This window comes from Cyanistes caeruleus, chromosome Z (assembly GCF_971803275.1).
Source record: "Cyanistes caeruleus chromosome Z, bCyaCae1.hap1.1, whole genome shotgun sequence".
In the NCBI taxonomy this organism is placed as follows: domain Eukaryota; kingdom Metazoa; phylum Chordata; class Aves; order Passeriformes; family Paridae; genus Cyanistes; species Cyanistes caeruleus.
Genome location: NC_141732.1, coordinates 53939859 through 53952460, shown reverse-complemented (window position 1 = coordinate 53952460; position 12602 = coordinate 53939859). Strand labels below are relative to the sequence as shown.

The 12602-nt window shown below is 36.1% G+C and overlaps 1 protein-coding gene across 8 annotated transcripts in view; it reads right to left on the bottom strand.

The window, feature by feature from the left end:
• GLIS3 (GLIS family zinc finger 3) overlaps positions 1–12602 on the bottom strand; it is a 153719-nt gene that overhangs the window by 19077 nt on the left and 122040 nt on the right. For 5 of the 8 annotated variants that reach the window (XM_086867905.1, XM_086867904.1, XM_023943660.2 and 2 more), the window contains exons 6-7: positions 6020–6161; positions 798–957 (exon numbers count right to left, since the gene is read on the bottom strand). In XM_086867905.1, coding sequence (XP_086724031.1) covers positions 798–957; positions 6020–6161 — 302 coding nt within the window. The remainder of the gene's footprint in view (positions 1–797; positions 958–6019; positions 6162–12602) is intronic. The other 3 variants (XM_086867903.1, XM_086867902.1, XM_086867900.1) reach the window with 1 other exon arrangement.

Sequence of the window (12602 nt, the reverse complement as noted above, 5' to 3'; positions counted from 1 at the left end):
GATGCTATCTTCCTGACTCTTCCACTAAAAAACATTTATTTAGGTCTCCTCAGACTTGAGATTTGCTAGATTTCTGGTTCAATGAACTATGGATTTCTACATCTGTAGTACCATACACTACCTAAATCATTGGAAAGATTGCTGAAAATAATTTAGGGAATGTCTCAGGATGAAAATCAAAACACATCCAAACAATTGGTTTTTATGTCACTGAAATACCTAAAATCATAGAATTTACAATACCCAACAAGCATATAATGAAGCATAAATAACTGTCATAAAATAAATCCTGACTATAAATCAAACTCTAAAACTAGTGAAATAAAAATCTGCTTGTTATCTATTGTTCTTCATAAAATGGCAATTTAAAAAAAGAAAGGCAAAGTCATCCTTCAGAAATGCTTAGTATTGGGAGAATATTGATAGAATATGACTCTCCTCCCACAATGAAACAGAAACACGAATCTCAGGGCCCCCATTCTGTAAGATATGGCTGCGATCATCTGAAGTTCACTGTGCCAGCTGCTATAATCCTCCTTGCTTGGGCCCTTTGTTGGGATCAAGAAGGGATTGGAGGAAGTCCCTGAAATGGAGATGGATGGAAAGTCTCCCTCCCAGGCTGGAATAACATTGTCCATTTCACCTCTCCTTCCCCTGATAAACCCCTACCCAGAGCAGTTGTTAGGCCAGGGCTGCCAACAGTGCCTTTCTGTACACCAACAATTGTTTTTCCCCCATCCTGGCAGCTCTGAAGATAGTCCAGCCTCAGACTCAAGGTGGGAAACACAGGGTCTTACCTCTCTGAGTCTGCAGCTGCGAGAAGAGGTATCTGGGGAGGATGCAGAGGACTGCCCTGTATGTTATGTCCTGGAGAAGAGTGGCTGCCAGGGTGGGACAAGGACACTGCCCCAGCTGCTGTTCCACTTTGATTTATCTGTGTGCTGGGGATCACAGCTGCTGAAAGTAAAAGAGAGAAATGACGCTCATCAGGCAGGAAACAACACTAATTGAAGAGCATCTTTGACTTACTATCATCAAATCAGTACTCTTAAAAACAATTTCTGCCACCAAAATACCTCTCCTCTAATTACTGACATTATGAATTTGGAGTAGGGCTGAGAGTTCTTACCATGTAGACTAAGACAGTGTGAAGGTTTAATTTTGTAGCTCAGTTAGTTGCATACATATATTCACAAGATTGTTGTTTTTTTTTTTTAATTACTAAATATAGCTTTCTATTTCTGTAAGGAATATTTATGAGCTCCTTGACAATAACTGATTTACTACTGCACAGAAAGAAAAATATGAAATAGTTTTTGCACTTGGAAGCATCACTTGTATATATTCCCCTCTTTCACTTTCCATAGGAAGTCCACACTTCCCCACAGGATTTTGTAGCCAGAAATATGTGGATATGTGTTGCATTGAGTTGTAAGTGGTAAGCCCTGCAAATGAGAAACCTATTGTCTGTTTTACCTTTATCCTCAGCTCATCTGTAAATCTGAAGTCTCCAGAGAACATGAAACTCAATAAACCATCATGCATTAAGAAGTACAGTAGAAGTAAAAATTGCATTTTCAAGGTAACAAGCCTGTCTCCAAAGTTAATCTGCCACATGGACCATCTGCACTGATGGCCATTCTATCTCTTTTCAGGTATTTTGCAAGCAGCTCATAGATACTGGAAAGCATTAAAGTACTGAAGCAACAGAGAAGGGTCTGGAGTAGTATTTTAAGCCATTTAAGCATGGCACCTCTAGATCACATCCCTGCCTTTCATTTTCTTCTCTTTCACTGGACAGCAGTTTCTGAAGCTCAGTCTCTTCATAATGAATGGAGGTATAAATGGTGCAAGTGGCTGTGCTGCTTACAATGTTTGTCGCAGTCCATTGCTAAATGCTCTTAAAAATGGGAAACCAAGCATTACAGCAGTTTTTGGAGAACCATTAAGTTGTCTCAAAACAGAAATTATAAACTCATAAGCAAAGCTGGTAAATAAAAGGTCAAGTCTGAGGGGAAGCAAACTATCCTCCTTACACTAACATAATATTATTAACACATTTTTGCCTCCTGCAATGTGTGTACAGTCCTACCTTGGACTACACAATAAGCAGGAGTTCTAGATATGTATGCAATAATTCATCCTAAAAGGTGAAAAACAGAGATCCTCTTCATTATTGGCAGTCCTACATTACTGCTCCTTTTGCATCCATTCTGTGTGCATCGAATAAAATGCTGTTCTCCACAGCAAGGGCCATTCATGTGTCAGTTCTTCCTTCTTGTTCTTGTTTTTTTCTTACAGGAATGTGCTGTAACTACTTTCCAAGACTGTCACCCTTAACAAACTACTTTTTAAAGAAAAAACAGACCACTTTTTTCCAAAAAAAAATAGATTGCTTTTTTTCAGACATCTCTTAGGGACTCAGTAGGACAACTGCTTTAATAAAATTTAAAATAATAAAATTCTTTCATTAATTAATAATTCCTGTATGTGTCCTTATCTTCTACCTGCCTTTTGTACCTATCTACTTTCCTATCCTGACCATATATACAAACTTGTGGGGGAATGGATTGCTTCTTATTCTGTGCACAAGCCTAGTACTATTTCAGTGGGGTAAAAAACCCAAAGAAAAGTGCTGCTCAAGAAAAGCACAGCAAGTCATTCTCATGGGTCAAAGTTTCACAATACAGCACATTATAATAGGACATTATTCCAAAAAATACTTAGAATTCAAAGAAGTTTTGTAATTTTACTGAGACAATTTTTAAATTCCAACTTGCAAAGAAAATCATGCACTTGACAAGCATTAGAGCTTGGTCCGGAGCAGAGCTTAGTGTGATATTCAAGAACTACTTATAAATTAATTACACATTCTGGTTTATGCTTAAATATGAAATGGTCAAGTTTTATCCAAACAGCAGAGTAAAAAGATGTGGTTTTTTTCTGCTGCATTATTTATGGTTCTTCCAGTTTTAGTGATTCTAGATTGCTGTATACAAAGTAATTTCATAGTATTTCACAGTAGAAAAAAAAAAAATCATCACCTTCTTGTTATTATGAGTGCATTGCTCACATCTTCATTCTGTGACCCAAGTAAACCCAAATGCCTAGGTACTGCTCAAAATTAAAACCTAGGTACTATCACAGTGCTCAGCCCTTAGTCTATCTGCCTCCTTTTAACCCATAAATGTAATTCTGTGTTAGTTTTAAGCAAAGACTGTGTCATGCTACGTTACTGTATTAGTAAGATTATAGTCTATTCTTCTATGAAGTCACAAAGACTACAATATAAGAAAAAAAAAAAACTTTTGGAGACTTAACTCCAAGTAAAAGATGTGTAATCCAAAAGATTATTGTGGTATTTCATTTAAATGTGTGTCATGGGGTAGCTTTACCTTTAAGACAGCTTAGAAAGAGGGGAAGTTGAAGCTGCTGGTGGCTGATGGGAGTTTTTCCTCCTGACCAATTATCAGTCATTTCCAAGAATTTCCACGACAATGTGTCTGTGTTTATAGATTCTGTATTTTAACAGTACTGGCACTCTATACAGTGGTCACCACAAGAAAAAATGAACTTGCATCTAAACATACACTTTTGACATTTCTTACGTATTTCTAATAGTTTGCTTTCAAACATTTATTCTGTTGACTTCTTCTACAAGAAAAAAGCCTACCTTTGCTTTACATGTGCATCAATAATAAATGAAGTCGCCTTCACGTAAGAAAAGTTTGATTGGACACCACTGGAAGAATGAAAATCTATTCCTCCTTCTACTTTAAAAGTAGTACAGAGACATTTTAGCTAATATGCTGTCTCAAACAGTACCCAGTAAAAATAATGTATTTAGTTTTTCAGAAGTCCCAAAGCTGTTAACTATATTTACAAAAAATAAAAAAATAAAAATTAGTGAATTTTCAAGGGTAGCTTCTCTGAGTCAAGACATTTATTTTTTGGTGTATTTTACTTTTCTCTCTATGGGACATGAATAATTTTCACGTTGCCATTTCAATAAAATAATTCCCTGCCTTTTGGAGTTATCTCACTTGTTCACATAGTATATTATCCTGTTAATGAATCAATTTATTTCAATTATTCACTGGATTAGGTAGTTGTCAGAATGGAGTGACATGGGTTGATCTTTACCTGACATAATACCCTCAGTTAACTGATGTGAAACAACACAAATGAATAAAACTATGAGAAATCTGAGAAACAGATTTCAAGTTATAGATACTTGACAACACATGCAAGAGAAAGCAAATTATTACTTACACAGAAATTAATGCTGATAAGAGTACATTGAATAATTAACTTATCATAAAAATTGCCATACAATAGAGAGCAGTGCCAGGAAAGAAACTACCAAAATAAATTATAATATCAAAGAACGTTCATAGTTAGTAGTGCTGCAAACATCAAGTCCTGAATGAATGCATGAATGAGACTACAGAAAGTAATGTCTCAGTCTCAGAAGCTGACTATGAGACATCACGATGGCAGACAACTGCCAGCTGAGGGCTGGCTGGAGGCAACAGCTTTACCCAGCTTCTCATGGGCTGCAGCTTGTTTAAGCCACTGTCAGCCTGTGCTTGACTCACCCAGCAGACAGAACTGGACATTTAACCATAGTCTGGAAGCTAGGGAGGAGAGCTCAACAGATTGCTGTGGCAATCTCCTGTGAGGATATCCTCAGTGTCTGAAATCTGACATACTGCCCCATTCCATTCTGTCTAGGAGCTTGAAAAGAAAAGGAAACGCTGAGTCTTTATTATTTCTCAATTTTGTATATTACACTTGGTGAAACCATTAAATAATTTTTTTTAGAATCTCAGCATTCCTCACTATCCAACTCCCTCTCAATGTACAATGTAAAATTAACAACTATAACCAGTTACTATACCAGAACTATAACATGTTCCCAGAGTTTCTCTGGCCAAAATCTCATTTTTAAAGTCTGAAATTTCCCTTTTCTTTCACGCAGCAAATGTCACTCTCAATCTGTACTCAAACTAAGGTATTTAAAAGTTAACAGCATACAAGCAATACCAACTACTTAATAAACTAGAATACACTCAAACACAGCTTTAAATATCCTGATATCTTTGTTTTCCTACATCATCACTAACTGTGACTCACAGCAGCCTTGACAAAAACATGAAATAGAATTGACAGCTTTACAAGCCTCTCAGTAAAATAAAACCACTTATTGAAGTGGACAATTCATAAATGTAATTTTCATCACTGCAGATAACATCAATGAAGCCAATTCATTCACTTCCTACGTCTGGTTCTCACTTAAAAGTTGAAGTGATAAAAGATGTAATGCATGCTGCCTGAAAGTTAAAAACAGATGCACTCACAAATACTGCATTAAAAAATATTAACATCCTGCCCATTGCACTCTTGAGCTTTAAGGTTTATTATCACACATAACTTACCAATTGTTTCAAATTTATTTGAAATGTTAACAAAAATTGTACATGTAGGCAGGTATGGCAAAGGTATTTTAGTAGGAAAATCTCGGATATTTAACTGAAACAATAAAATAGAATTATTACATTCATAATGCAAATGTGTTTACTGTGTATTTGTAGTCAAAATATGTAAACTCATAATGCAGCATTGCAGTTCCTTAATGTAGATCAATTGAAAGACTGATATGTGATCCATGAATAAGTCAGAGGAAAAATACAGTGATTTTAAATGAAGCTTAATGTATTCAAGATGTCTGCAAAGAATGGTAGAAGTAAATTGGTAGCAGAATCAAGTACCTATAAAGTAAAAATATTCATCTATGTTGCATGAGGTCTTTTCATGGGTATAGTATGGTATTTTCTACTTCCCTCCAAAAAACATAGAAAAACATGTTCAAAATCTATCTTTTTTTAATATTACTTATTATATTCTATCCTTCTTATGGAATAGATATGGATTTCAGAGTACATTCTACTCTACAAAATGATCCCTAATAATAAAGTGAGGAATTATACAGCGGAATTCTATCTTTCTTATTCTCTACCTGTGTAAATATCACAAGCAGGCTCTGGGGAGTGTCCCACGGTATTATCTACAGCACCATGTGGTGACAGGGCTGGCTGGAGGGGCTGGATTGCAAGGCAGTCATTCAGGATGTCCTGGCCAATCTCTGAGCTTGATCGCAACTGAAAAACAAGGGATAAAAAGGGAGAAATTATAACAAAACATGGACATGGACAAAAGAAAGGAAATAATCACAAAAATCTTTAAGACAATGAAAAGTTATAATGAAGAAATGTAGAGGTTAGAGAAAGAGAAGAAACACCATCAGAAATCTTCTCTTTTAAATCCTCATTAATGCCATCCTTTCATTCTAGCAGGCACTTTTTGAATCTGAGGAGGAAAACATTTCCAGATACTTAACAAGACTGTTCTTAGGACAAGGACTACTTGTACAGGTAGGATCTTGGGCAGAAGGACTTCAGTGTGCTTTTTGTCACACACTACAAAAAAGAGGAGTTGCCTAATAAATGGGTGTTGGAGATTTATCAAATGTCTGACATTGCTTATATCAGCAGAGGAGTACTGTAATAAATACAAGTGGTATTTCATACTGGTCCAGTGCTCTGAACTGCCTCACCTCAGGACCAGAAGAGCAAAGGTGCTCATGACACTGGAAATGAGGGACTGGGAACAAACAGCAGGAGAGGTAATATACAGGCAAGTCAGGATGGAAATGGGACCACTTCATATGGACTAAAGTTATCTTGTGACCCCATTCCTAAACAGACTAGGACTACATTTGTTTCGCATTACAGCAGAGCTGTGAGTGTTCTGCCACTGCCAGTAATCCTAGCTGCATGCATGGCCATTTCCATGGTACCTGATCCACCAACAGCAACTCTGTTAATCTGGCTGACCACCAGAAAATTCACTCTACAAACAATTAATACACAAATTAATAACCACAGCTTTCCTTTGGATGAAACTGGATGGAGAGTCTCAAGGTGAGGCTGCAATAAAATACAGTTAAAAACTACAATTTTAAAAAAATCACAGTACCAAAATAAGGAAAAGGAAGAAAATCTGCTGCAGCACCCTAACAAGGTTGGTAGAGCTGTAATGCCAAACTGCAGCCTGAGGTTTAGGGCAGGTTATGGATGTTGTTGCAGGCTGCTGGGACTGATGCCTGTCCTGACCTGCTGCCTGATGTTGATGTAACATTTAACAAAAATTCGTCTGTTCCTTAAAGTCATTTTAGCTGGTGTATTCATTTAAAAGCCTGGAAAATGAAGGTCTGTGCTTATAAACATGTGGGCTACTGCAGTGGCTGAGATGCCCGTAAATATCCTGTCATGTCATCCAGATTCGTGCAGCATGATGGAATGAACCCTGAGCTGGTGCTGAGGCTTCTCCTCTCCTGTTTGGTGCCAAGGCGGGTGAGCAGGTAACAGTTAACTAGAACATAGCCTAGCACCCCTAAAAAACTTACAAGGGGAGAAAGACGAACAAGACAAATTTCTGCACATACTATACTTAGGAATTAATCACAGAACAGTTTTAATTTGAAGGAACTAAGTTCCAACACCCCTGCCGCAGGCAGAGACATGTTCTGCTAGATTAGGCTGATTAGAGCCCCATCCAACCTTGCCTCGAACACCTCAGGGATGGGGCAAATGAAGAACAAAAGAGCAAGAGGAAACAATTCTGAACACAACCATAAGAACACCCATTGCCACAAGATGATCCCTTGTGCCACAAATTGGTGATAAACATTCAAATTACTTCTGATAATATGCACTGCTGTAAAGCCATGGCAACTGGGTGGAGAGTTGGTGTTACACATCATAAGCAGCTGACCCTGTATCTGGAGACACTACATAGCCTGTGGTACCTATGCACACACTCTGCACAATGGAGATTCCTTCTCTTAAAAACTTTGCCAGTCACTATTAAGCCCAAAGGTACACTAACTCTGGGATGTACATTTGTTATTCTAGCATTGAAGGAAGGGGGAGAGCGAATGGGGAAGAGGGAGAAGGGAAGAAATACCCTGACAAATGATTTTGTTTATTGTCCATTTTTACAATCTGTTATAAGTACAAACATTTATTCGACTTTGGCACATGTCATTGTCTGCTATGATGCAGTAATTGTGCTAGGTTTGCTGCTATCACTAGTAATATAGCTTTTGCATGAAACTCAGTGAAATTAAATATCAAATACATCCTCATTCAAATACTTACAGTTACATTATTAATAAGCCTTATGTGAATTTAAATTTCTATGGAATCTAAAATGAATATAATATGAAAAATCTGACTTCTATAAAAGAATCAGGATTCTATCAAACAGACTACCCAACCACAGAAGTTGCCTGTGTAAAATTGTCGGAATATTTTTTTTGAAAAAGATCAATTTTCTATATCAGATAGCATTCAAGGATAAAACAGTAAGAAAAACAAGAAAAGGAGAGCTAAGTATTTACACATTAGTCACAAGAATTCAGTAATTTCTGTAAAATAAAATACGCAACCATTTATTTCACAGATTTTTCTAATTTGTTCTGTTCAGGAATCTTGCATTCACAAATAATTTGATATTTAGAACAAATCTATCTTGACAATCTGTGTTGGCATAAATCATCAGGCTTTTCAAAACTTATTAAAATGAAGAAAACCTAGGATCATCAATAGAAAACCAAAAATAGAGAAAGAAACAATGTGAGATAGCTGTGATCTGGTTTCTGAGGATAGTTCTTATTTCATGCATTGGCTATTGTCAATGAGTATTTACAATCACAAGGGCTATAAATTTACACATGCATACATACGTGTAAAAATATGTATCAAAACATGTAATATATGTATATAATGTGTCCTTTTAGAATTACAAGGTATGTATTTAATGAATATATGATGAAAAATCATCACCCTGAGCAAGAGGTGGATCTTCCACTGTCTTGTGCAAAAGCAGATGCACACTGCTAATTCAAATTGCCACGTAAAGTACTACCACAGGCCTTCCAAATAAATTCTCCCCGGTTAACAGATGCTGGGAATAAATTTGCTGTCCCCTGCTGCAAGGAATGCCTGTAATTTGTTCTTTAAGAGTAATTTCTGTGGTACTGGAAAGAGGAGAGCAAGGGCTAGAGCGGCCTTCCCCACTCTACTCCTCGAGGAGCCCAACTAGAAATAGGAAAGGTTCCTTCAGCAGAACCAGACATTAAATGACAACTGTTTCCCAACCAGAAAACTCCATTTTCCACCATTATTGTTTTCTCTTAACAGAGGCAGTAACAATGCTTTCTTTGATTACTGGTCTTCCTTCGTCTACCATTTAAAGCTCATCCTCCTTCCAATGTTTTTCCAGATCTTTTCTCTGAAAGGAGACAAACTGTGGCATTTTTGGAACAAAATAGAGGGAAAAGCACAGATTCTGTTTAAAATATAGTTGACCAAGGCATTTCTTTTTCCTGTAGAGACATTGAGGGTAAAAACCCACTCTATCTCAGTCAAATATTTTTACATATTTCACAGAAAACTTGTAATTAAAATTTTTAACTGAAAGCAACGCCTTGCACTTTGACAAATGCAGGGAAATCAGAGCTGTGGTTCTTTAGTATGTCAAGAAACACAGAACAGACAATGAAATGAAAAATGATCTTAAAACCAAGCAAAACCCATGAACCATCCACTGTAACTGTAGAATTTTATCTTCAGTTTAAAAAGCTATAAAGGAGAAATAATAATTGACCAGCTATAACTGCTGCCATCCAGTTCTTGCTCTAACAACACTATCATTTGTTTTCCAGCCTGGACTGTAGACTTACCATCCAAGTGCAAAAGGAAGCTCACACTCTTTTGACTTCCATTTGGATCATATCCCAGCACTGGTCTCCCAGCACTGTGACTGAAATATGTCACTTGCCCATGATCGTCTTGCTTCTCTCATGATCACTCAGCTGAGCACCAGTACAATCATGCTGAGTCTAAAAACTTGGCAATCTGTTTTCAAGAACTATATGGTTATAAAGTTACGTCACTGAGTGGTGAAATCAATAACTGACAAGTCTGCTGTACTGAGCACAGCCATTTTCTGTGTGCTGTAATGTAACCTAAATTTATGGCTGACCAAAGTGCAAGTTAACAATCAATTTCTCTGCTCACTTAAAACTCCCCTCTATTTGATAGTTGTTCCAAATAATAGTTTTTTGAATTTAATAGCTCAATTTTATGGTAAGACTTGTGAAGTATTGTATTTGGAAATACAGAAGCACTTCCATTATCACAATGTCGCAATTTTTTATAATAAACAACAGTCATGGCTTACAACTGTTTTACTTCTGTGACAATCAGCTAATGTTTATCGCCTTTCAGAACAATGGATGGAAATTCTACTCCTGTACATTTTGCATATGAATAAATAATTACCCAAATTAAATGAAACAAGCAGAAATAATTAGAAGGGAGTAAGATTCTTATTCCTCAGTTTTCAATTTCATTATATTTGAGTTCAAAAGCAGAGGTGTGCTGTTGATTTGATGCATGATGTAATCCCAGAGAAAACGTCTCCTAACAAGAAAAGATTTTTTTTTTTCATTTTTCTCTCACCAATGTGTGTTTTATCTGAGATCTGCACACTTTTGTACCACCTGGCTAGTTTCTTCAGCATTGGTCCTGTACAAGAGAAGTCAGACACCATCAAGGAAAACATAAGTGTGTTTATGAATACACTTCATAAGAAAAGAAGCCATGTAGCTTGAGAAATCCTAAACCACACAAAATAGTAACTTCAAAACCTGCCTGTACATATTCAGATTAATTTGATTAATTCTTCAGCAAAGTTTAGACTCCAGTCATTCACACATGCCAGTTATCTCATCAAATTGTAAAATTTTAAATCTTGCTTACATTAATGTGTGCTTAATATACATGCATGTTGTGCACCTAGTAAAGTATTTACATATGTGAGGCATTAGTTACAGTCTATTTATTCTTACGCAGGTTAGATATGATATTTTTATGCATGTCTAAAACCAGCAAAAAAACCAAACCCTAAATACTGGTATGTTTAATTGACAGAAATCTTTTTACATTAACTGTAATAGTTCTATAGATGTGTTTTGTTTTGCATGTAAAGACAAGGAAGAATTTCTGCTATAGTCTGTGTACTGAGTTTACTAACGTAAATTACAGAGTAAGTCAGTAATTTCATTGTCTGTAATTTAAGCTGGCATTGTGGCAGCAATGCACAACCTGTCTACACAGAGTCACACATTGTACTACCTTTTCTGAAGGAGTACAAGGAATGTAGTATTTACTTGTACAGTCAGAGTAAAATTATGTCCTGTCAGTATCATGACATTGAGAGCACAGAGATATCACCAACAGAAAATTTTAAGTTCATTCTGAAGAAATGCTCTAAGACAGTATTTACTCATATTGTGTTTTTTCATTCTAGATGTAGATCATCCTTCTACTCACCAAAATCAGCTTCAAGGTCCAGCACTTTCTTGCACAGTACTAAACCTTTCTGACAACAGACAGATGACACAGAATCAATAAAAATTGTCCTAATTCTTGCCTCTGGAGGGTACAGACACCTTGGGGCAAAAAAGCAATGAACACAGAAGGGATTTCTCTGTAGCCTTTGTTTTCAGTGGAAAAAGGACTTCTAGAGAAAAATGTTGCAAATTGTCCACCACATCTTTCAGATATGCCTCTGTGTGTGTGTGCACCCTACCTTTCCCTGCTTTTAGGTCCTGTTTCAGTTAAATACTTGGCCAGAAAAACAATAAAATTCAAGTCAAACTAGCCTACCTGCACAGTAGTGATGTTGGGTTCCATGCAAAAAATAGTTACTTTTGCTACTTTCGAAGTTTTACTGCAATGAACAAAGTTTTACTATATTGATCTGTTTTATATAAAATATATTTTAATATATTAAATACAAAAATGTTTTCCATCTTCATGTTCTGGCATATATCAAGAAAACAAACAAAAATGTGTTTCAGTGTCTTGCATTAAAAATCAAGGGACTTGGAACCTACACAATTAGGTAACTGGCAAATTTCAAGTCAAGAAGAAATTCTGATTTTAAAGCAATACTACAAGGGGAAAATACTCTTGCATTACGACTGATAACACTAAAATTAACTCTGGTTTTATTATATATAGAAAAGAGAGTTCTCTCTTGATTGGTATTATTCTAATTGATTGTTAATATTCTAATTAGAATATTATTCTAATATTTTGGATTATAGCATTACTAAAATAATACAGACCATCAGGAAGACCACTTTAAGGGGAAAAATTGCAGCTGGAACAGATCTGACAGGAAACTTTGAAATAAAAAAAATCCTGAGAACCTTAAAGAAGGGAAGTACGGTTCAGTGAGTACATTTTGAATTGAGTGATTTAATTTTTTCTAAAATAAATAAAAGAGCCAGAGTTCTGCTGAAAATTGATTATTACTTTGTTCTACACAACTAGATGGTGCTCATATAGATGTTTGAACACACATATACATACACACACATATATTACCTCTCTTCCTGTCCCACATCAGGTTGTATGAAATCTCAAATATATAAATTATACCTATGACCCTTTCTATTTCATCCT